Source organism: Pholcus phalangioides, unplaced genomic scaffold, assembly GCF_987345545.1.
Source record: "Pholcus phalangioides strain wild (caught in Gottingen) unplaced genomic scaffold, Ppha-v1.0 ptg000019l_1, whole genome shotgun sequence".
Taxonomy (NCBI): domain Eukaryota; kingdom Metazoa; phylum Arthropoda; class Arachnida; order Araneae; family Pholcidae; genus Pholcus; species Pholcus phalangioides.
This window is the reverse complement of record NW_028301612.1, coordinates 1,750,918-1,775,312: the sequence shown is the minus strand read 5'-3', so window position 1 is coordinate 1,775,312 and position 24,395 is coordinate 1,750,918. Positions and strand designations below refer to the sequence as shown.

The 24,395-nt window shown below is 34.1% G+C and overlaps 1 protein-coding gene across 6 annotated transcripts in view; it reads right to left on the bottom strand.

Moving 5' to 3' along the window:
- Window positions 1-24,395, bottom strand: part of mmd (disintegrin and metalloproteinase domain-containing protein mind-meld) — a 213,881-nt gene that overhangs the window by 14,192 nt on the left and 175,294 nt on the right. For all 6 annotated transcript variants that reach the window (XM_089248253.1, XM_089248252.1, XM_089248249.1 and 3 more), the window contains 14 exons: window positions 18,637-18,803; window positions 18,325-18,406; window positions 17,440-17,545; window positions 16,289-16,340; window positions 13,504-13,612; window positions 13,314-13,385; window positions 11,158-11,253; window positions 9,604-9,684; window positions 8,869-8,983; window positions 8,114-8,222; window positions 7,903-8,022; window positions 4,577-4,639; window positions 1,877-1,961; window positions 832-927 (listed from right to left, as the gene is read on the bottom strand). In XM_089248253.1, coding sequence (XP_089104379.1) covers window positions 832-927; window positions 1,877-1,961; window positions 4,577-4,639; window positions 7,903-8,022; window positions 8,114-8,222; window positions 8,869-8,983; window positions 9,604-9,684; window positions 11,158-11,253; window positions 13,314-13,385; window positions 13,504-13,612; window positions 16,289-16,340; window positions 17,440-17,545; window positions 18,325-18,406; window positions 18,637-18,803 — 1,353 coding nt within the window. The remainder of the gene's footprint in view (window positions 1-831; window positions 928-1,876; window positions 1,962-4,576; window positions 4,640-7,902; window positions 8,023-8,113; window positions 8,223-8,868; window positions 8,984-9,603; window positions 9,685-11,157; window positions 11,254-13,313; window positions 13,386-13,503; window positions 13,613-16,288; window positions 16,341-17,439; window positions 17,546-18,324; window positions 18,407-18,636; window positions 18,804-24,395) is intronic.

Sequence of the window (24,395 nt, the reverse complement as noted above, 5' to 3'; positions counted from 1 at the left end):
CCAACTAAATTACAGGAAAGATTCTCCATATTTTTACGAACAAGTTTCATGCTTTGATTTTTTTAATTTTCAATGTTTGAACAAGAATTTCAATCTACTTTTACAAATGAAGTTGGCGATTCTCGTAACAATCATCACTATTTTATGAGTAAAAGTTGCCTAAAATCTTTTTTTTTCACATGTACTCATTCGTGATAAAATTTCATCAATTTCTATTGCTCTATTTGGTTAAGATATGGTAGAATCTCAGCTCCCAAGATTTTTTCTTTAAAGTCACTTGTATCATGAAAATCTTGTACAGTCCATGCCGCTTTATGATATTGGTCTGTTCTGTTCTTTGCAAAAGTGATAATAATACCCGAATGATGATATTATCTGCAATTCTAATGAGCACTGTCGACTGTATTTCAAACCAACTGACTCACACATGAAATAAAGCAGAAACTTCTTCACACTCCCTTAAATATTAAATGCTAGTATTAAAATGAATTAACAGAGTCCAGTGCAGAATATTAATATACAGAATAATAGTTTTACTTTCAAGATAAATACTGTATACAGACATTTGTGTTAAGCGCCTAAACTTTGGTGGGTGACAAAATGAGCCTTTCCCTCATGCATTTTAATCTGATTAATCATATTTTCGCTCACAAATGAAGCATTTCTAGCCAATATTTTTTCCCTTGCTTAACTTGCGTTACCAAAAAGATGAGACACTTATAGGTACAGGTACCACTTAATATATCTGAAGAAGCCACAGTTATATGGGAGAATAAATATCATTAATCGATCAACTAAAGTCTTTATTTTGAATAAAAGAAAAAGTTTTACCCCATGGCCTGAACATTCATAATCCACATTGTTGGTGGGACAATTTCCTGGTTCAATAAACCTGTCTACATTAACACAGGTTTGATTCACACATATCTGTAATGAAACAGGAGTTTTGAAAAGTACTTTTTTGTATCAAAAAAAAAAATTCTCACAGAAAATAGAGAAACATTTATCCCAAGGAAAAAGAGGAAAAATTGTTCTTTCAATAAAAAAAATTTTTAACAGAATTTTAGAGAAACTTTTTTAATAATGTATTTCCATTGCCAGAGAAGTATTTACAGATGGGAGATTGATGGTCTATATACGGCAAATTTTGTGTAATCAATTGTTAAAAAATAATAGAATGAGAGAAGGTTGGACAAATTTTTTTTGCTCAGGGGAATTAAAACCACAAATCTGCTTTTATCAGAAAGCTAGATTCTAAGTCAGTGAATGACATAGAGAGCAAGCGATCAATAAAGTGACCTAAAGAGTTTGCAAGCTTGTGAATGATCAAAAGAGTGACAGAGAGAGTATGGCACCAGGTCTGTGATCAATCATAAGAGTGACCAAGTGCATATAAAAGCATGTGAGAAACAAAAGCAGTTTGCAAGCATGTGATCGACCAATAGAGTGACCTAAGAAGCAGTGTACGAAGTCAGTGAACAAAAAGAGCCACCCCTAAAGGGAATGTAAGCATAAGGAATGACTAAAAGAGTTGACTTTTGAGTGTGCAAGAATGTGAGTAGCAAAAAGAGTGACTTAAAAACAGGGGTGTATTTACAGGGGTGGCGCCTAAGTGGACCAACGCCTAAGGCAGTAAATCGAAAAAATGTGTGGTCAAGGAAATTAGACTAGAATATAAGCACAGCAAAATTTGTGTAGCCCATAGGCAGCAAAGAGCCCATTGTTTCTGCCCATTGTTTTATTGTTTTGAAATAGAGATATTATCTCTTGAAATGCTTTGAGATTACATAACAACAGTTTGATAAATATAAAATTTTTGAAAACAACTGAAAATATAAGATAGTATGATAGGATAAAATTTTTTGCACCCACATACCCTGTCTTCACGACACTTTGTACCATCTCGCACCATGCCAAGGTCTGGAATGTCAGCAATCTTCAACATTCCCCCAGGGGTTACACTGAAAATAACAAAGCTCCTCTAAATAAAGATGAGAAAGAAAAAACAAACTATAGCTTCAAAGACAATGGAGAAAAATAATATTTTTAGTGTAAATAGTTTTTACTTCACTAATTAAAAAATATTTATAAAAACTGGCATTTTTGACATAATTTATAATTATCCATCTTAAGCATGGACCCACCTAGAGTCTCGTGATAATGAGATCTGGTGCTATGACATTTTAAAAGTATCTGAATTAGTATATAAATTCAGTTGAAGGGACAAAATAATATTTTGTGGAGACCGCAAATTATATTTGCCTGGGGGGTCCATGATGATATTGAAACCGGCTTGTGATGATCATGTAGTTTGATACACCCTTATTCTATCACAAAGACATCAATGCACACACACAAACTTTGTACTACTGAAAATCAGAATGATAGTTCTGCGGCTTCTCCAGTGCCGGAAATTTTTTTTAACAATTTTTTTTGTTAATGTTTTTGAGCCTGACTTAATCAGGACCTTCAATACTAGAAAGGCAGATGGGGTCTGTGTGACCCTGCATGCCCTTCCTGCTCCCATGTCTCAAGTAAGAATGAACCAAAAGTTTAAAAGTGTTTCAAATTTTAATGAATTATTATGCTATTTTCATATAATAAAGCTTTCTTCATTATATATTCTAACAACGGAGATACAAATCAATACACCTAGAAAGACAGAAGTGGAAGGGGGGGGGGGTGTCAAGGTCTTTTGAACAAAAGAAAAATTTTACCCCATGGCCTGATCATTCATAATCCACATTTTTGGTGGGACAAGTTGCTGGTTCGATGAACCTGCCTACAGTAACACAGTTTTTAATAAACCATAATAAAAGGCTTATGCAATTTAAAAGACAATGTATCCGAGTGAAGGCCCCTCATGATTTACTGTATTCCTACTTTTAGGAAAGAAATTTTTCGTAAACATTTTTATTATTTTAGCTCCGAAATCATATAATTTATTACCACTAGAAATACTGAATATACCCAGGCACATGGTATTAAAAAAAATCCTTATTCACATTATTAATTTCAATAGACGATGTACTCTTATTTAGACCTTTAGTAGAAGAAATAAAATTTATCTACTTTTTATCTAGTTTTGCCACTTCAATATTGTAGATTATTTTAATTTGAAAAAAACTGCTCTTCTTAGTGTTGTCTATGTGTTTGTGCAAGTTTCATTTTTTCCCATATATTTTTTTATTTTGTTTTGTTTATTTTAAATATCTTGTCATGCATTAAGAATTTTCGGGGTTGTATATGCTTTTTTCTTGTTTATTTTTATCATCACGTTTTTTATTTGACATTGATAACTTCGTATCGTTTATGTTGTACATGTGTTTTTTTTTTAACGTTTCTGTTCGTGTTGTAATTTCTTATTTTATTCCTTAATTACCATGTGAGTTTTCAATCATCCGTGCAGGCATCATAGCCTCTGGATGGAAAATACGTTTTACAAAAATTAATATTAAATGTTTTTGTATGTGTGAAAATGAATAAATTTGATTTGAAAAACATTTGTGAAACAAGAAACAGAATTGATGGTGGATGTGTGAATCAGCATAAAATTATACGTCCATCGGTGCCTCAGCTGACGCAAAATAAAAGGCTACAGGGAATGATGAACACAAACCACATTTGTCACCAATGAAAACAGCCTGAGACCTACATCCAAAAGTCAATAGATTTCCACATAAATATCTGAGAATCTCAATAATATTTCGCCTATCTGTTTCGAAGAAGCTGCGACCTTCCTCGTCAATAGCATGGCAAGGATATCAAAATATTTTACGAGAAACATACTGCTCTCAGATACTGGTTTCACGCTACTGGAATTATGTGAATTTTTCCATAACAAAATTAACAAGCTTAGTGGAAACCTTTTCGAAAGATTGTTGTTGGTGCTTACAACTGGTAAAAATTAAATCAAGATCAAACTCGATATTCCTATTCAAAACCTAGAAGCTATGTTACACTGAAATCCTATCAGGAATATAGAAAATACAAATCTTCCAGTCTCAAGTTTCTTCCATATAGACGTGCATCAAGCGAGATCATTTGAGCAGAATAGTTTAAAGCAAAGTAATAATAAATATAAATTAACAGTTTCATCATTAATTTTTTGTGTTATCACTCTATTCTGTCTTTAAAAATATTATACCCATGCTTTAAAATAGTGAAATGTTCAAAAATCGCCAGAAGTTATGGGGTCACACAGAACACTTGTCGTATTTCTAGGTACAGTGAGTCCTCCGACCCGTCTTTCTAGTGTTAATGTCAGGCTCTTAAATTCAGCCATCTGTTTCAGTACAGAGATTTGAGAGTAACATATTTTTGCACTAATAATAATAGAGTTGAAACAATCAGAAAAGTGTACAAAAAGCTTCAGAAAAAAATTTCATTAAGAATATTTTTGATTTGTTCTAATCAGTTCAAATAAATAAAATGCAATTCTTTGAAAATGGTACAATCAAGACTTTGGATATGGCTCATATTTTTAGTTATTTCCTCAATGAAATTTCAAATTCTGGAATTTAATTTATTTCAATTTAAAATGACTAAAAAATATCAATATATTTTTGAAACTCACGTTCTTTCGAAATTGGATCCTCTGGACTTGTTACTTAGAGTTGTATCATACTTTTGTACTACTCTGCAATAAGAAATGAAACACATTTTGAGAAAAACATCCAATATTATAGATAACATTACACATTACTACGGCAGATAACATATAGAAAAATCAGTTTAAGGCAACTGATCATATTACTGATACTATATTATCAATTCATATGAAAGTAAAATTACAATACAGTTGATGTCGCTTATTAGAATCACGCATAATGTTATCATTTGTTTACTGTTATCACTTTTGCAAAGAATGGAATCGATCGATATCATAACATGGGAAATTTTTTTTATAGTTATCAGGACTTTGGATAATCCTATCAATTTTTTTTTCTGTGAAAAGTTTTTGTGCATTCTGAAGACCAAATTTAATTTTTCCCTGTAAGTTAGTTATCAGGCTGCACAACTATGTAGAAGGCTACAATGTGTTAACTCTCCCCCCTTTTGTTTACAAAAATTTCCAGACTTAATGTTGTAATCAGTCCATAGTATTCGCTGGGATCAATGTACATGTGGAGCTGCTTTTGAAATGGCCTTCCTATAGTGAAAGCAAATGGATGACAAAAATAACACCCTTTCCTTTAGCTCTTGCTCAGTTTCTTTTATTTGTGCAGATTCAAGTTTCTTTTTTTTTAGAGACTTTCTCACTGGATGTACGAAACTTATTGTACATTAAAAAAATATTGTAATTTGTGATACACATTAGACAGTTCCATTCTAACGCCCTACAATGGCTGAATAACAAAAATGCAGGATTTGAGCTCAAAGGGGGGAGGGAGGAAAGAGTCCCGTTTTAGAATAGAATTTTATAAAAATGGAACGAGATTGAAAATTTTTCAACCAATTATGTGGGAAAGAAAAACCAGAGTTGTCCTGTTTCACCAAATGTTCCGATCAATCAAACAGAATGTATGGTAATTGTACTTGCAAATGGCACACTTTTCAGATATAATTACATACATTATAGTTATATTTAGAAGACACCAACGAATAAGGCAAATACACAAAAAATAATAAAAGTCCTAATGCATTTCAACACCAATGGGTGCCGTCTTCAGAGGAAAAAAATTTTTTTTTTAACCACTAGTTTCGCTGACCGAGTTTCCCATTTGGGTTGAATACCAAATCTTCACGCTCGGTTGCTCAGCGGAAGAAGTACGTCTGTTCACTTCAAACGTCGTGGTCAGAATGAAGCTGTGAGCCTGCGTGAGATACTAATGCAGCGTCCTGATTGGACCTTTGCGGAATAGTGCAATCCGATTGGTCCATTCGAATTTTCTTGTAATTCCCGCTCAAAATGAATTTAAGCCATGGTGTTGCGATCGGGGGTGTAGATTTATTATCGTTCACTAGTATATTTTTGAAGGCCCGAATATATGTGCCTTCGTAGAAATCTAGATCAACTGTGGACTTGACTTTGTGAAAAACTCTTGCTTCTTGAAATTTGAATTTGTGGCCTTCTTGCCAACAGTGAGCGGCGATGGTCGATTTTTCACATTCCTGATTCTTAACACAGCGAGCGTGTTCATTTAATCTTGCTTTTATGGGTCTCCTTGTCTGTCCTATATAACCAAGAGAGCAATCACCACATGGAATGTAATAAATGCCCCATTGTTTATTCTCCGGTATAGCATCCTTAGGGGGCATGAAACCAAAGTTTTTAGTGGGCACATCTATGGTTGTTAGATTAAACTTTTTAAGAATCGGTTTGATCTTCAGTGAGAGCACTGGATCGCAGGGTATGACTACACCTTCTCTGAGTGGTCTCTCTGTAATATTTTCTAGAGTGGTTCCTCGTGCCGGTTTCAAGAATTTTCTACTTAATTCGTCAACGATCTTGGTGTTGAACCCCCTGTCTATCGCAATTGCTCTGATGGTTTCAAGTTCATGGTCTAAAGTGTTCCGATCTGAACAGATGTTAAATGCTCTCTCTACAAAGGTGCGAAAAGACGAAAGTTTCTGTTGCATAGGATGGCAAGATCTGAAATGAGGTGGTAATGAGACTGCGAAAGGCTTATGATAGACCGAGGTTTGGAACTGTGATTTCCGTTTCGTTACTAATACGTCCAAGAAAGAGAGTTCATTGTTAGTTTCGAATTCGGCTGTGAATTGAACATGAGGGTCTATGTCATTCATAATGAGTAATAATTGTTCCAAGTCATCTTTAGAGCCATCCCAAAGCACAAAAGTATCGTCCACGTATCTTCGATAAAATGAGAAGGGCACAACGTTCAATAGCTTACTCTCAAAGTCGTCCATATATATATCACACAAAATCGGCGAGATGGGATTGCCCATTGCTAGACCATCTGTCTGGGTGTAAAACTTGTCATCGAAACTGAAGGCTGTTTGTGAGATACATGTGAAGGTGAGATTGCAAATTTCTTCTACCTCAGGTTGTGAAAAATTGTGGGTTTTAAGTCGTCTTTCTAGACATCTGATACTACCACCTATGGTAATGTTCGTAAACATTGACACTACGTCGAAAGACACCATGTTGAGCTGTTTGGGTTCAATTGTACGTATTATTTGAGCGAAGCTAGATGAATTTCTAACTGTATTATTATTTGACTTAGTGAGTGGAGAGAGAATTGGGACAAGGAATTTAACGAGCTTGTATGACGCTGTACCAATGTTAGAGACTACGGGACGGAGAGATAGTGTTGGTTTGTGCACTTTGGGTAGGCCATAGATCCGTGACGAAAAGGCGTTTGATGGAATTACGCTCTTTTTTGCATGCTCGGGAAGAGAGACACTGGTTTTTACCACTTCTTTCAATTTTCTCAAGTGAGAATCAGATGGATCTTTCTTTAATTCTTTATAAGGACCACTCAAAATATGTGATGTCATCAAATCCGAATATTGCTCTTTAGGCATTATCACAATTTGCCCACCTTTATCTGCTCTAGATATTACGATATTATTATCATTTTGCAGTTGTTTGATGCTTCGACGTTCGTCCGGTGAGTAGCCTACGGTGACCTTCTTGTTGTTCTTTCGCTCATTATCCACCAAAATGTTGGATATGAGATGTCTCAGGGTGTCTTTATGTTCAGGTAGAATCTTACTGCGTGAAACTGACTTCTCTATAATTTTTTCCTCTGAAGACGGCACCCATTGGTGTTGAAATGCATTAGGACTTTTATTATTTTTTGTGTATTTGCCTTATTCGTTGGTGTCTTCTAAATATTCTTGGGCAAAGTGGATCAACTCTTCTATTATAGTTATATACAAAAACATTGATACTCCAAAATTTTGAAGTCAGCATAAAGGAGAAGTTGCACTCACTTGCATTCAAAATTTGAACCTTCAAGAGTAACGATTGTTTTTGAGTATTGCTTATCCATTCCTTCAATAAGTGGAGTTTGAGAGCCTCGTTGACATTGAAGCGAGCCACAATGGACATTTCTACAAGGGAAAGAAAAAACATTTTTGCAAACCAAATATGTAAGATAGTAACTGTACCAAAATTGATAGTTTTATTGTTAATACCACTTACTCTGGAGAACACCTGATGTAACCTCCTCGGCTGTTTGTCCCACAATTGCCATTTAATGTACCTTGTGTGTTGAAGTGAATGTAACAGTCTTTCTCTGAAGCAACCGCACCTGAAAACAAAATAAATGTATTATTATTCATATATAAAATAGTTATTTTTCAGTTTTGATGAATCGATACACAGTGTGGCTATACTAAAAGTTGGTATGTTCTGAGATGTCTACAGCTTTCAGTACCCATCAGAAAGTTATAAAACTTTAGAGGTAACTTAGTGAAGGAATAGATCAGCAATTGGGGGGGGGGGATCAGTTGAGATATTTACATAGAGGAGGGTTTTCTTTTGTAAACATGTGACACTGAACTGCTCAAGCTTCATGGCAAGTATCTAAAACTCTCCAGCAGAGCCATATTCATTCAAATTTCTTCATTAAAGAGTATGATGTTCACTTTCAAACAATATGCTCTCTTCGCTGTTGAAACTCTTCTACAAACACTGTGATTCTGAACCAAAAGCTATGCATTGGCTTTGGTCATCAAAGGGGGGGGGGATTCTCTCAGTCTTTTCAGTAATAAATTACTAAAGTTTCATAACATTTGTCAAAAGTGCATATCTCAAGCAATCTTGATAATGATGGATAGTTAAGGCTGTAGCCAACTCAAAGCATGCCTGCCTTAACTATAGACACCATGTATAATTATAAGTATTTTGATTTTGTGATGAAGTAAATGAATGCTCATTAGAAGGATATCACTAACCATAGCCCCAGAGATAATCACATTGCTTGTCTGAGATGGGGCAGTCTCCATAGAAGCAAAAACCTTTCCCATTGCTACACGGACTTCCATTCTTTCGATATAAATCACCAGGACACTGTAGACAGGGAAAGAGTAGAAAATTAGTGCCATTTCATATAGAGTACAACATGTGATGACTGTGAGGTTAGAAAAACATTGTTATTTACATTGGTGGGAAAATTAATTTTTTTTCTACTTTTTTATGGTGTTTTATCAAAAAAAAACTTGCTCTGAAAATATAAACTAGATACAGTCCTTTATTAACTACAGTTCTATCACAAGACTAGAGTACATCCACCTTTCTCTAATCAACATTAGACAGAAAATCTTTAATGATGTCATAAATCATATTTTTATGGCCTATCAGTACCTATTCTATGATACTTCATAAACAACTTTGATAATAATCTGTAAATAATTTAGGCATACTAGGTACAGACTATTTTCAGTCTTTTATGTTTCCATTTTATCACCAGATCGATTGTGAAATCTGAATAAAATGATTGAACAGGTGAATTTACAATAAATATTCACTCATACCTAAGAATGGTTTTGGTGTACCTGTTAACCAAAATTATCACTCACTTTTTAAGAAACATTATACATTTCGGTGACATAAAAATGACATTACTTTTGTATGAGAGTTTAAAGACTATGCAGTGTGATTCTATGTAAATAGATTCAACAATTCTTTACCTGGCCATCTCTGCCATTGCAAAATTCAGGAATATCACATTCTGAGTTTGCTTCACGACATAAAAAGCCAGTTGGACGCAGCTGAAAGAAAGATAAACAATAAAAATCTCTAAGCTGAATACTTACTCACATATTCAACGATAAAAAATTATGTCTTCTTACCTTACTATAGCAATAAAAATTCAAGTAAACGAGTCCATGGAAGAGTTGATCAGTTTTGCCCAAGAATATTAAGAAAACACCAACGAATAAGACAAATTCACGAAAATACAAAACTTCCTAATGCACTTCAACACCAATGGATGTCAGCTTCAGAGGAAAAATATTTAACCACTAGTCACACTGACCGAGTTTCCCTCTTGGGTTGAATACCAAATCTTAACGCCTAGTTGCTCAGCGGAAAAAGTATGTATGTTCACTTCAAACACATTCTGACTACGATGTTTGGTTTATGGTTATAGTCACCACTGTTAGGTTATGGTCTATGTCCAAAGTATAATGTCTTTGTAAAATGGCAAGCAACTGTTTGGTCATTTCGTAAAGTGGCTGGTGTCTGGAAAAAGTGTGAAGTGGCCAACCATTTCATGATGATTCTAGATTTCAGACTTGAATGGTACTATAATATGTACATCAGGGCTTGAAAAATCCAAAAATAATTTAAGTGCCAGCCAAAAAAATTTCTTAAGAGTTAAACATTATTTTTAGGAAAACTGTCTAACAAAATGTTTTGAGACTTTTCTAAAATTTGGTGAATTTTTTGATTACTGACTATCTGTAGCTATAAAATTTTAGGTGCTAATTGTGAGATAGCCTGGACCCTGAGATTTGCCAAATCATGATATACAAATAAAATGGGCTTCACTCAGTTTTATGACTCAAAATACAAATATAAAATATAATTTTTAAACTCAAAGTACAGGGTGGGCAAAAAGTGCATAGACACTTTAAAAATGAATAAAACATTGGAAAAATAATACGAAATAAAAAACGGTTTGCCGGGTTGGCATCGCTAGGTCACAGGAATTTTTTTAAGACAGGAAAAAAACGTCAAAACTGCCGATAGGTGGCGCTGATGTACTCAAGTCAAAGAAAATATACTCAAATAACAAACAGAATACCTTCAAATCGTTTATTACAGCAGTATGTGTTCCACATGACCACCACCACAGGGAATACCAAATAATGTATATAATGCATTGTACAATGTGTGATAATGTGTTAATCCCTGTGGTGGTGGTCATGTGGAACACATACTGCCGTAATAAATGATTTGGAGGAATTCTGTTCGTTATTTGCGCATCTTTTCTTTGACTTGTGTATGTCAGCGCCACCTATCAGCTGTCTTTTGAGGTTTCTTTTCCATCTTACAAAAATTCAAGTAACCTAGCAATGCTAACCCTGCAAACCGTTTTTTATTTCAGTTATTTTTCCGGTTTTTATGAATTTTTAAAGTTTCTACTGACTTTTTGCCCACCCTGTATATGATTCACTGAAATCAAGTGAATTAGCAAAATAGAAAATACGTATCACACAAGAGGTGTTTTATAAACTTACTCTACACTTATCACAGCATGGCCCGGAAGAACATTCTGCTTCTACTCGAAGTTTGCAGGTTATAGGATCACAACAAGGATCATTTTGCAGGCACTCCTTATTAAAAAAGGATGAATAAATTATTAAGCTACACATACATAGGAGTGTATAATGTGTATTTTTAGAATAAAGATGGATACATATTTAAAGTAAAAACTATAATATGTTTAAGTTATTGAAATCCAATATAAATTTCGAAATTAAATCCCTAGCAAAAAAAAATTATTTTATGGTAAATCACAGTTTTACCAAAATGAGGTGGTAAAAGTCTGAAAAAGTGCTCAGAACATAATTATTGGAAATAATGGGAGGATCAAGAGAACTATTGAGGGAGAAAGGGGACGAAGGCTCAAAATATTGACTAAATACCAATATTTATATGGATATTATCGAGATGGGGGTGGCAATTATTGTGAAGGCTCAGGCCCATGGATTGAATACGAGTTTATGCTTATGAACATTCCTATTTGTTTTTGTTTGTCTTCTTTTCTAATAAACCAATTGCTGGAATCCCATTTTGACGTGAATACATGTTTTAAATCATCTGACTATATTGGATGCATTAGCAAAAAGTTTCATAACAAAATACATTAAACGCTCGTATCTCAGAAAGCATTCAGAATATATCAGTATCCTTCATGTCTGTGGATAGATTTCGTTAAGACAAACCCAAAGATACCACTCTGGTATTAATACTTCTTCTGATCTAGGCACAAGGCTCGCAGCCCACTTTCGTAATGAAACACAGTTCTATGCTATATCCAGAGAGGTTTGCAACACAAATGAAAGGCAATGGTAATGCCTGACAGGCATTTTTGAGACAAAGGCCAGTGACACCACTCCGGTTTTAATATCTCTTCCGGTCTGGGCAACAGGCTTACAGCCCGCTTTCGTAACAGTATTGTCTCATGCTATATCTTGAGAAGCTTGCAATGCAAATAGACAAAATTGGTACTTGGCGAAAGACCCCACTCTCAAGGAAAATTCATGTCTCCCCTCACAGCAACACGAACCCTGGTATCTTGTTTGGTGGACGAGTGCTCTACCAACTAAGTTATGAAGACAGATCGAATTTCCCCTCCTTGGAGTGTATGTATATTCTAAATGGCTCTGTGAAATGGACGGTGGCAACATTCTGCTAATAGTTCGCAGATGACATCAGGGCCACCAGATGGCGGTATATGACAAAAGACGTCACACTGTGACGTTTCCTGAAACATTGATATCTCCTCACTCACCCAGTTTTTCCATATCTGTCGTAAATTGGTATCATCTGTTAGCTATTCTAAGGACAAGTCTGATGATATCAATTGCATTATGTCAGTACCTCACGATTCAAGGCACAAAAAACATTCACATCAAAACTTGCGCCCATGTCTATGACATAGCCCACCCAATTTTTTTTCTACCAGGATTGAATGAGTAAGTGCTTTTTATGAATCTCTTAATAATTAATGACTAACTTATTACTATTCAATACTAAATATTTATCAATCACATAGTTAATAAAGTTAATTAATACATTATATTTATAACTACTAGATGATTATGAATTCTTGGAATGATCGAGCTCACATGTTACAATTTTTTTATTAATTATTAATTAATATTAACAGTGCTTATAAACATTTTCATTTCAGGCTTTACCGGTTCACTTAGGTAAATCCAAGGTTTTACCAATCTTCTGGGATTTTACTGCAACATAAACTAGTGCAGATACAAGGTAAGTATGTTGTAACGGCTCAAATGTACATGGTCAAACTAATCATACAAATGCTTAGATTTGTCTAGTATAGGCCTACATAATTATGATATCACACTATGACACCCAGTTAATAAACAATATTAATCAATGAATATATTTGTACATGAGAGAGAGAACCAGAACATAAAGTTGTATAAGTAGTTGGAGCCTCTCTCTCTCTCTCTCTCAGTGCGATTTCATGCAAAAAGTTTTAGGTACCATTTGAACAAACTTAGCATACACAACGAATTGCCATTTGAATAAACTTGCATTGTACATTTGTTCTTGTTTAAAACAGTCATTTGTTTTTATTCATAATTTTTTGCAATCACATAATTCTAATACTCTCCATAAAAAGTGTTGAAATATATACCTCTATGCTTCCACAATCACAGTGTTCACCTTCTTCAATAACTCCATTACCACATGTCCGAAAATCTTCCAGCTAATTCAAATAAAGGGTAGGATATTAAATTCAATTCTTTTTCTTCTTTCGAATGAACAAAAATTGTTCCATGAATGACCACAATGAGCCAAACAAGTCACAATATTAAGTATCTTACCTGATTAGGCTTATTGAATAAGCAGATACCATGACCAACACGAAGTGCTCTGATGTAGTCCTGTACACTACATGTTGAGAAATGATAAGGCTGGATCTTTGTTTCCCCTCTACAGAATTGCAATAAAGAAAAAGATGATCAAAGGTTAGATCAGCTGATTCTTTTGAACCTTCTTTGCTCAAAAAAAAAGAAAAAAAAAGAACATATATATATTTGATAAACAATGTTCAGGATTGAAGAATCAATGCACAATTTATTAATTTTCAGAAGTAGTAACCCTAAACATATTACACATAAGTAGAGATAGAGTTAAGGGTCTCTTGGACAAGAAAACTGTGTCAATACAGGATGTCTGGGTCAAATGTCCCTAATTCCAAACAAGGATTAAAAATCAGTACTGCTACGTAGGGTGGCGATATCAGAAAAATTTGGCTGCCCAGCTCTGCAAGTTTAATAACAAACTTTCCAAAATTATCATTATGTATGCAGCCATTGTTACGAGTAAAGACAAAAGAGAAAAATTGTGTCACTATAGGAAAAGATGTGAATTGTTCTGTGGATAATGTCAGCTCTTATTGACAGAGAACCTGATTTCCACTCCAGGATAATTTTTTGAGGGAACATTCCATGTGTCCAACAAGGTTAATGAACATAATTGCCTAGAGGCTAGGAAAATCTCCATGCGAATTTGACAATTTCAAATTGACAATATGTGATCATTGCACGCACTTTCGCATGATATGGTCATTGGGCCATTTTTCACTCAGGCAACAAAAGGAGCATATGTGGAAATGCACTGATTTTTTAAAAAAACTTTTTGAGTGCTGAATTTGATTTATATATGTTTCTCATCTCTTCCAACTTCTTGTGAAGTGTAGGAACTAATTAAACATAGGGACATTTGATCCAGACACCCCCTGTATATTAGATCAACCACCGCACATCACAGATGTTGGAGAGGAGAATTCTTCCATTGCATCCCTGTATCTCCAACCTCAATATTACATTCTGCCAAATTCATTTTATCTTTGTTTCAGAATGAGAAAATAGGGCATTCCCACAGGAATTGCTTCTGGAGGGGGGGGGGGGAGGAGGAGAAGGCATAGGAAATTTCTTCAAGATAAATTTTGAGTCACTAACCTTCTAAAAAGGCATTTTGAATTTACAGAAATTGATTAAAACAGATTATGAAGATATATTTTCATTCAATATTTTATTTTTCAATTTTTTTTCCTGATATTTGGTAATTTTGGGGAAGGGTGCATAGGACTGATTTCCCCCCCCCCCCCATGTAAGCTTCTGGTATGTGGGATTAGATAATTATGATTTACTAACTGCATTTTTATGAAAACTGCAGTCAAAACTCCATATAATGAAAATGAACTTCAAGGTACTATACTGTATCTGCATAAGAAACTAGTCTGGGGTATGTGTCGTGGGCCATCTTTGCAACAATAAAAATATAAACTTGAAAGACATTGCAATCAACTAAAATTAAATAATATTCTTCGATGAACCTCATTTTGTTAATACATATTTTAATTCATTTACTACTTAGGATTTACATAACACAATAACTCAAAGATAACAAAACAAACTGTCACTCATCCCTCATCTACACCTACGAAGGTTCAATTTAAAGGACAATTAAAATGGTTCACCCATTTATTATCATTAGGGGCCATCCTCCCGGGTCGAGAGAAAGCATGTTTTTAAAGGCGACTTTCCCCATGATGCCCATCTCACTCAGCAAAAAGCATGGCGAGTGCTAACTCTCAATCGGTTGAAAACTCCTCTCATTGGTTGAGTATGTTCGCCTTGTGTGTCTTACAATCCCTAAGCCAGGATAGGAACTAACGTGTTGTTGCCTGGTGTAAAAAGTGTGGTTTCTAAATATGTAAAAGAGGTGGGGAGGGGGAGGAAATGCTATCATGACATATGTATGTCATGATATGATTGTATGTCTGATGTATCATGACATATGTATGTCATGGAACTGGAGTACCATATTTTAACATGAATAAGGAACCCCCCTCATTTTTTGGGCTTAAAATTTGGAAAAAAGTTTTCGTCAAAGATGTTTTATTTACCATAGAAACCAATAAATTCCTCATCACCCTCATCTGATACATCACAAGCAGATACATCAATTAGTTCATTATCATCATCAATCACTCTCATTATAAATTACAAGGAATTGAGTAATTTGTTAACACCTAAATTACCACATATTATTTTCCATAGGCTTTCTCTAAGACCGGCGATTTTTTCATTTAGAAATGAGAAACAAATATATATAGGAAATTAAAAATCGAGAAATCTCATCGCTGGTCTTTTACGTCTCAGCATTGAAACACGAGAAATCTCGTGAGCGGTCGTTTAAGTGTTAATATCTATAACACTATCTATAAGAACTCCCTTCCCCTCCCCAATTTTGACAAAAAAAAAAGGTTCCCTATACACGCTAAAATACTGTATATTGTAGTACAGTGGAACCTCTCTATGCTGTCATGCTTGGGGACTGAAAAAAGGTGACGGTAAAAGAAGAATGACTAATAATGAAAGCGGAAAAATAAAATCAGTAACGAAACAGCATGACTGTGAGGGAAAGACAAATACTGCTCAGTAAACTAAAATATCACAACATTTTTGAGTCATCTTTATGTATTCTGAGCTTTATTTGAAATTTATGTTCAAATATAGTGAGGTTCAACTGCATCAGCATTTACATTCCTTTAACAAACTCAGAAATAAGACACTCTAAACATTGTGAATTTTTACTTACAAGATATTTTGCGACATGATGCATCCCCACCTATCTTGACACTTACATTCTTCTATAAGGAAGATGAGCAAAACAGTTTAATCACTGATATATATGTAACACGTCTACATTTATTAATTCAAATAATATTGTATGGAGCTTATATGACTATAAGTTGAATCATTATTCCTTCGGAGGCAGACATACAAAACAATACTGGTTGAGCATTTCATGCATTGATTAATACTTATCTGCACACTACACAGAATTTCACAATATTTGGCTTCATTTTGAAAAAAATCAGGCTATACTACTACGTTCAAAAAGTTCAGAGACTTATTTCATTATGGAAGAATGAATACATATAGAACCTGTTTATTTTGTGTTTCTTTCGAAGTAACTACCCTGTGTAGTTATGCATTTTTGCCATTGTTCATACAAAGACGTAAATGTGAATTGCAAGTTTTTTTTTGTCTTTTATTTTGCCACATTCTCCAGAACCTTCGTCGCTGCTCACTGCACTTTTTTCGCAACCTGAGAAGTGTTGCCCCTTAAGCAAATTCTTTATTTAAGGAAAAATGAAAAAAGTTACATGGAGCAAGATCAGGGGGAATAAGCTGGTTCTGGAAGTACCAGAATTACCAGTTCTGACAGGCAATCTGATGCTAGAAGATGGACCTGCGAATCCTTAAACATCTGCATGATTCTGTGAGATGCAAGCAACCAGATCTTTGGAAGACCAAGTCATGGGTGCTCCATCATAACAATGCGCTGGCTCACAGGTTACCTGTCAAAACATCACATTTTGATACTTCCGTGATCAGCTTATTCCCCTTGTGTGATCTTGTCTCATATAACTTTTTCCCCTTTTTCTCTTAAAAGGATAAAGATTTTGCTTAAGAGGCAACAATCCTCAGGTTCTGAACAAGTGCAGCAAGTACCGACAAAGGCACTTTGAGGATGTGGCAAAAAAACCTTGCAGTCTGCATTTACATGCTTGTATGAATGATGGAAAAAATGCAGAATTGCCCTATTTTGAAGGAAACATCAAATAAACAGTTTCTAATTTTTGTGATAAATAGGTTTTATCTGTATTCATTCTTCTGTAATAAAATAAATCTTGGAACGTTTTGAACTTAGTAGTATTTTAATTCATTTTCAAAGAACATTACCTGGACCTGAAGTGGAATCTGTAACATCGTGACCCATGCCGATGTTATGTCCCAACATATGAGTGATGGTACTAGCTACAAGCTGTGGTTCATAAATATTTGTGTCCTGCATGAGACGGAAAACATATTATGGAGACAGATATCTTAATTGAAATAGTAGAAAAAAGTGGGATAAAAAAATTTAAATACTTATCTTGAAATGATCATAAGATAAGCTAGAAAAGCATGTACCTATAGCATTACCTTTACTTATGAGCATTTCAATTTTCAAGCAATGCATAGGAGGCTTCCATAGGCCTATCCTAAGAAATAATTACAATACTTGTTCAACTTCCCCTTCCCTCCCCAGAAATGTCTAGGATTGCTTGAGAGCCTCCTGAGACCATAGGCAGATCCATGTCATAGGCGGAGGGGAGTAATAGGTGTGATGCCTCTCCTCTGTTTACTAAAAATTTGCATAATCAGCATAGGCCTATGGGTAGAGACAAGCATTCCCCTCCCCATTCATGAAGCATGCCCTCTGGGATCTCTACTGCCCTCTGTGATTTACTTCCCCATCCCTCCCACATATGAAGAGCCTAAATCTGCTTATGTCTAGACCTTGCCCCTTCTACATACCACTTGAAATGCATAGGAATGTGTATGAGGCTTCTATATCCTTAGAGAAGCATATGAAACTTATGAAGCTTTGCTCTCTTATGCCCCCTATTCCAAGAAATGTGAAGGAAGCTTGCGTACACGAGCTACTGTTTGCCCTTGTACTTTTTATTAATTTATTATTTTTCCTGTCATCACAGATTATTTTTCCCAGGGGTACATGAACCACAGATACAAAAATAAGAATAACAAACTTTTAATAAAAGAATGTGGTACTAAGATACTCACTTCACTGACTCCAACAGCTTTTGCGGTACATATGCTATCTGGAACTGCCATGCCAACTTCACTTCCACGAAAATGCTTTCCGCTAAATAATAAAAGAAAAGAATTCTTTTATTAAACTGTTAACAATCATTTGGTAGCAACTATAATTATGGTAAAACTGAAAAAAAGAAAGAAATTACTCGGCCACCATGCAACTTCTAACTTGTCCATCAGTGAAATGAAATTGGCCAAAAGGAATATTATATTCTCCTAAAATAAAAAAAAAACAGCCAAAAGGTCTTTAAATATTGCTTGAAATGTAAAGAGACTCACGTGATCAAGTGAGTGGCATCTTTCGCAACTTTGTACAGTTTCCTGGATGTATAGTCTACGAGATTGAATAGCGTCTGCCGGACATCTGCAGTAACTTCGAGTTGGTCGCCATAGGCCCACGTTTCAACATACACTACTGACACACGGGTGTTCACTGTGCGAAAGTACTGAAATAAGTAAATTGATAGTAATTAATAATACAATAAACTTGATATCCTATGGAGATTGGGGAAAAATAATGTAGTTTTTGATATAGTTTTGAACCAATTCGTTTTAGTTACATTTAATTTAGCTTATTTAAATTCCGCGCGATTACTGCAATACTTTCCAATACTACGTACTGAAAAGATAGACGATATATTTCTAAAGACTCAACCATTTAGTAATGCATATAAAAGACATGAGGAGACATTCTGATACAAGAACGATGAATGATCAACCAACCAAAAACAAGAATTTACATATGCGGAGAATAAAAAGGTGTGTGCCATCCATTTGTTAAAGAGGTACTACAGATATAAAAAAATATTTTGGAATCATGACACTGTAGTAGCAAGATGACCAGCACGGCAAGTTGCCAGTCAACCATTTGTAAAGTTGCCAAATATTTCATTTTTCCATCATCCGTCTGAGTGACACCACAGAAATGCACAAGTTGATTCGCCTCTATACCGAATGCATGTACCTTCAGGTACTTATCGTAGGCAGCATTAGTATCTTTGTGTGAGGAAGGCAGACTTGAAATATGAGTATTAATCTAAAAACTATTTTTCTAAAAGTTTTTACTGTTGCTAAAGTGCAGGTACTGAAATAAGAAATAGATGACGGTCTCTGGGACTTAGCAGTGTAGCTGAAGGTTCACAACATGAACCAATTCGTTAGAAATTCCATAGAGGAATGTGAATGAAGTGCATGTGTGGTTTAGTAATAGTATAACCGAAGTGGACTGTCAAGCCTTCTAATCCAATGTAAGTATTTGTTCAAACCTTGGTCTGTGGAATAGTCAGAGAAAAGATACTCTCAGTGCGACTGAGTAAAAAATTCCCCTTTTTTCATTTTTCTTTTGTGAAAGATAGATGGCAATCAATGAGTTTTGAATTGAATATAATAAAAAAAAGTGTGGAGTTCAAACAGAGAATCTTGATTCGAACTCAGAATCACAGACAAAATAGCGATTACGGAAGGCAAAGCACTCTACCACTGCACAACAATGTAATAGGTCCAATACAGTGCAAGGAAAACTGTCAGAAAATAGAGAAATAATTATAATAAAAACTAGAATATACTGTATATATGTGTGTGTACGCCATCTGTACATCATTTAAAGAATTTCATCTTAAAAGACAAAACTGTAATCACCCCTAGATGAATGAGCATACTATTACGCTGATCATCTTTGAATGATGGGAGCACGCTGAAGGTAAGGGATGGGGGGCTATGTTGACAACCAAGTACAGTAGAACCTCGATTAACCGGGGAAGGTGATCACAGATAACTGGGAAACATGATCAGCCATTCTGCACAGTTAAATGTACTACGAGAATGACACAAACAATGAATAGCACTGGTCCAGCTGATGAGTCATGCTGTCACGTGACCACATTCAAAGTCACACCATTCTTGTGCCTTATCTTTCAGTTGCAAAAAAATAAGTAAAACATTTCTACCAACTTTCTGGCATTTCCTGTAATTGGCTGCAGTGCCTTCAAGTGCTGATCGTCCCGGGACAATGTCTGGTTTTTATGTGTGCATATAAGGCTGCCGTTTCATTATTATTCCTTTCAATGTTTCATTAGAGGTCTCTGAGCAAAACATAGAGTTACTGGAATTATTAAAAAGATTTTCTTGTATTGTATAAGGGCAGTTTGTGGTTTCTTCTATATCGTCCAGATTTCTTCTAATAAAATCATTATTAAAACTTTCAGCCATATCTCCAGGATTTTGAAATTCTGGTAAGGTGTTTTTTTTTATTCCATATGCGTTTGTCGATGCACTTCGATTGTAGTCTTCTGTTATTTTGACACGTATCAAACATTTCTTTGATATAGTTTTTTTCTTTGAATAATTTTTTTTAAATTTCTGTCATAATCTTTATATTCAATCTCATAGGATAAAATGTATGGGTGTTTTTTATGTTTTCTATATAATCTTTCTTTGATGTTTATTTTTTCAATTATTTCTTTGCTAATCCATTTTTTTTTCACATTGTTTAGGATTCCTTTTTATCTTTTTGGCCCAGAGACCCAAATTCATTGTCAAAATATCCATGAGATGTCTGTATTTATTTTGAATACAATGCTCATTGGAGACACTATTTAGGTTTATGTGAAATGAAATTTTCAAATTTTTTGTAATTTATAATCATTAGTTGATGTTTTTTTCCTTATTGCTCTTTCGAAAAAATTTATATATCCTATTATTGGATAATGGTCAGTTATCTGAGTTTCATACACATTAAATTTCTAAGATTTATTTTGTTTAGTTCTATAGAAGACATGATCACGGCACGTTTTAGTTCCATTAATCTCCCTCGTTATATATTCACGTAATTTGCTAAAGCCATTTATTGAAATTATGTCCAGGTATTGTGATGTTTATCTTTACCATATAATTTAATATTTATACCTCCAACTATTAAACTATTTCTTTTAACATATTTCATATAAGTTTCCAATTTTTTATTGAGTTGAAGAATTGTGAATGAGTGAGAGCGATAAAGCTGCAATATTTCTGTGTCATAATCCAGAAGGCTTATATATAAATCCTCTGCTGTTTCAAATTTGAACTGTTTTTTCTGCATTGTTTTTGTTTACATACATAATTACCCCTCCTGATACGTCCTACAGTTAAAGCAATTGCAATCAATATTTTGTGTCTTTTATATAATAATTACGTAGATTTCATCACTTTTATCATATTTCGCACAAACATACAATATCAATAGTTGTATTTAAACACCTCATGAACACTAGAAAATTATCAAAAATTGTCCTCAGGCTTTGTATTTTCAATGTCACAAATGTAAGTACCTTGTTTGTTTTGTTAGGTATATATATATTTATTTATTTAAAAACGTTTTTACTTTTCTTCAGAGGCTGTGTTCCTAATCATCAATTAAGTTTTCAATGTTCATCTCCATATAGTATTGACTCACCATATGGAAGAGGATCTGGTTTCCATAGTCAGGTGTTCATTGATTTTATATATTTATTATTACAACCTTTTGCAAATAAATATATTTTAGTGTCTTTGAAGATGGGATTTATTTTTTCAGCTCTTAGGTTGTAATGACTCTCTACCTTTAGAAGCAATGTGTTTTTAGTTTTCTTTTTGAAATCTCACAATGATAGGTTTACTGTTGTTTCTTGTAGTACTCTGTGAGCACTTTCTATTTCTATATTATTCTTGATATCCAAGCATGTTTTACCTTTCTGGAGTATGTAGCTAACATTTTTATTTATCTCTGTGTTGTTTCTTCTGCTCTTGGTTTCCAGCTCATTTATATGACATTTCATTTCCAGTGTAAAATTCTTGTTTTCCAATTTCATTTTCTTATTTTCGTTACTATGATGTTGTACCAAATCTGTCAAATCTTCAACACACTTAGAATTGAACTCAATTTCCTTTGCGATAACCTGGACTTCCTTCTCCAGTTGCATTTGTCTCTCTATCATTTTATTCGTGGCTTCTTTAATTATATTTTCCATCTCCAGTTTGAGATCACCCATGATTTGTTCCATCTTGCAAAGTCTCTGCTGAATTTGGTCGTCCTTAGCTTCTTTCTCATTTTCGCTTGGTTGTCTGTCCTCAAAATTTTTGCAAGTACAGTCATTTTTCTATAGTTGAGCTCTGTGATCCCCGCACAAACAGGATGCAAATACCGATAACACTTTTTGCAACAGATAAAAATTCAGTCATCAATTATTTTATCAGATTGAGGTTTTGAATTTCTTGACTTTTGGAGACTGTGTATTACACCATTTATGACTTACTTAGATTCATAAGAATCAGACCTGCTTTTAAAAAATTTACAGCACCACCTCGCTACATTTTGTCCATGTCACATCCCATAAACAGAAATAATCTCTTTGTGAATATTTTCCTGGGTGCTCACATTCGAGAAAACACATGATCCTGATGTGCTTCACAATTGGCAGGATTCTAAATTATCGCCATTGTAAACACTTGCTACTTGAGCTAGAGTAGCAAAGACCGTCAAAAGGGAAAAAGCTAAAGAAACATTTTGAAAGTTGGCATTGCCAACATATGCTATAAAATACTTGTTTTTTGTTTATATGGGTCATTCTAAAAAATGTACATTCCAAATTTTATGAAATATTGAAAATTCAACTTTGAATTTTTCATTTCAAAAATTTGGAATGTAAATTTTTAAGTGTAATTTAACTCATTTTAAAATACTTTTTTAAGGTTTTAATCTAAAGGTTTCTCTCTAAAATCTTTATAACCAAAATTTTAAAACCTCTCATCATGACCGAAGTTGTCATTGGGGGTGATTATACCAAAAAATTTTTTGTTGTAAAGTTTCAGGTAATGAAAACTGCTTTATATTTCACAATATATTAGTAAAACAATTTAAATTATTTAAAAGAAAAATGAATATTCTCGATTATTCTCCAATTTTTACATCCAGGAGAATATTCTCGTTCTCAGAGAATATTCTCACCTCACATCTCTACTAATATGACACCTATCACATTTTGTGATAGGTGTTCTATACATAGGTGGAGAAACATCTGTCCAATCTGGAAATTTAAAAAATACCTCCCCCTCCTCGTAGTTTGAATTTTTTTGTTCTGGTGAAATTCAAAATCTTGTCAAAGTGGAAGCATATCATCAGATGATTTTTCTTTTACTTTAAAATTTTTTGTTGAAATTGAATAGTAATTTGATGGTAGTATAAATCTCACGTTTATGCCTCTCACATCACTGATCCAGAGTGGACTGGGGGGGGGGGGGGGGAATAGATCCTGGAAACAAAATATTATACGAAAATAATGGTTTTGTCCCATAAAATACAGGATTTAATATCATATAAAGACCTTTACTAAAGTGCCCCTTATGACACATTTCCCTCAATCTGTGCCTGGCAGTGATTTTGACGATCTGCACTATTTAACTTTCATATTTAACTGAAAAAAAATAACCATGGAGAATTTTGTAAAGAGTTTAAATTGAATAGATAACTTATTAAGTTTATTCGTAAAACTTCAAAACCTTGAAAAAAAAATCAGTTTCCAATCTGTTGTGTTGCTTGAGTTTTTGGAAGATGTAATAGAGTGGAAAAATTAGCCTAAATTATTTTTTAATTATAGATTTAAATGATTGATGAAAACTTTTATTATATTTTGAAGCATATCTCCATGTACTATCATTTGATGTTGCTGTAGATGAAAAAAATCTTAATTAGTTATGGTAATGAGGAAACCGAATGGACATTCCACAGGAAAAAATCTGATGCAAAAGACATAACATGAATCTTACGTTATTTTTTAAAAGCCAAATCCAAAAAAGTGTATGAGCTCAAAAGTGTTATTAGATTTAATCAGGTATAAAAATATATTTCTCAAATGACTAAGAGAGTGGATATTTTAAGATGGGAGAAATTTTGGGACACACAAACAAAAATCATTTGATCATTTTTGTTGCACCACGGTCATTTTCTGCAAAAGAGAGATAATTAGACACAAGAGAGATAATTAGATTTTTGTTTTTTATACTCAGAGAGGTTGGTGTGCTAA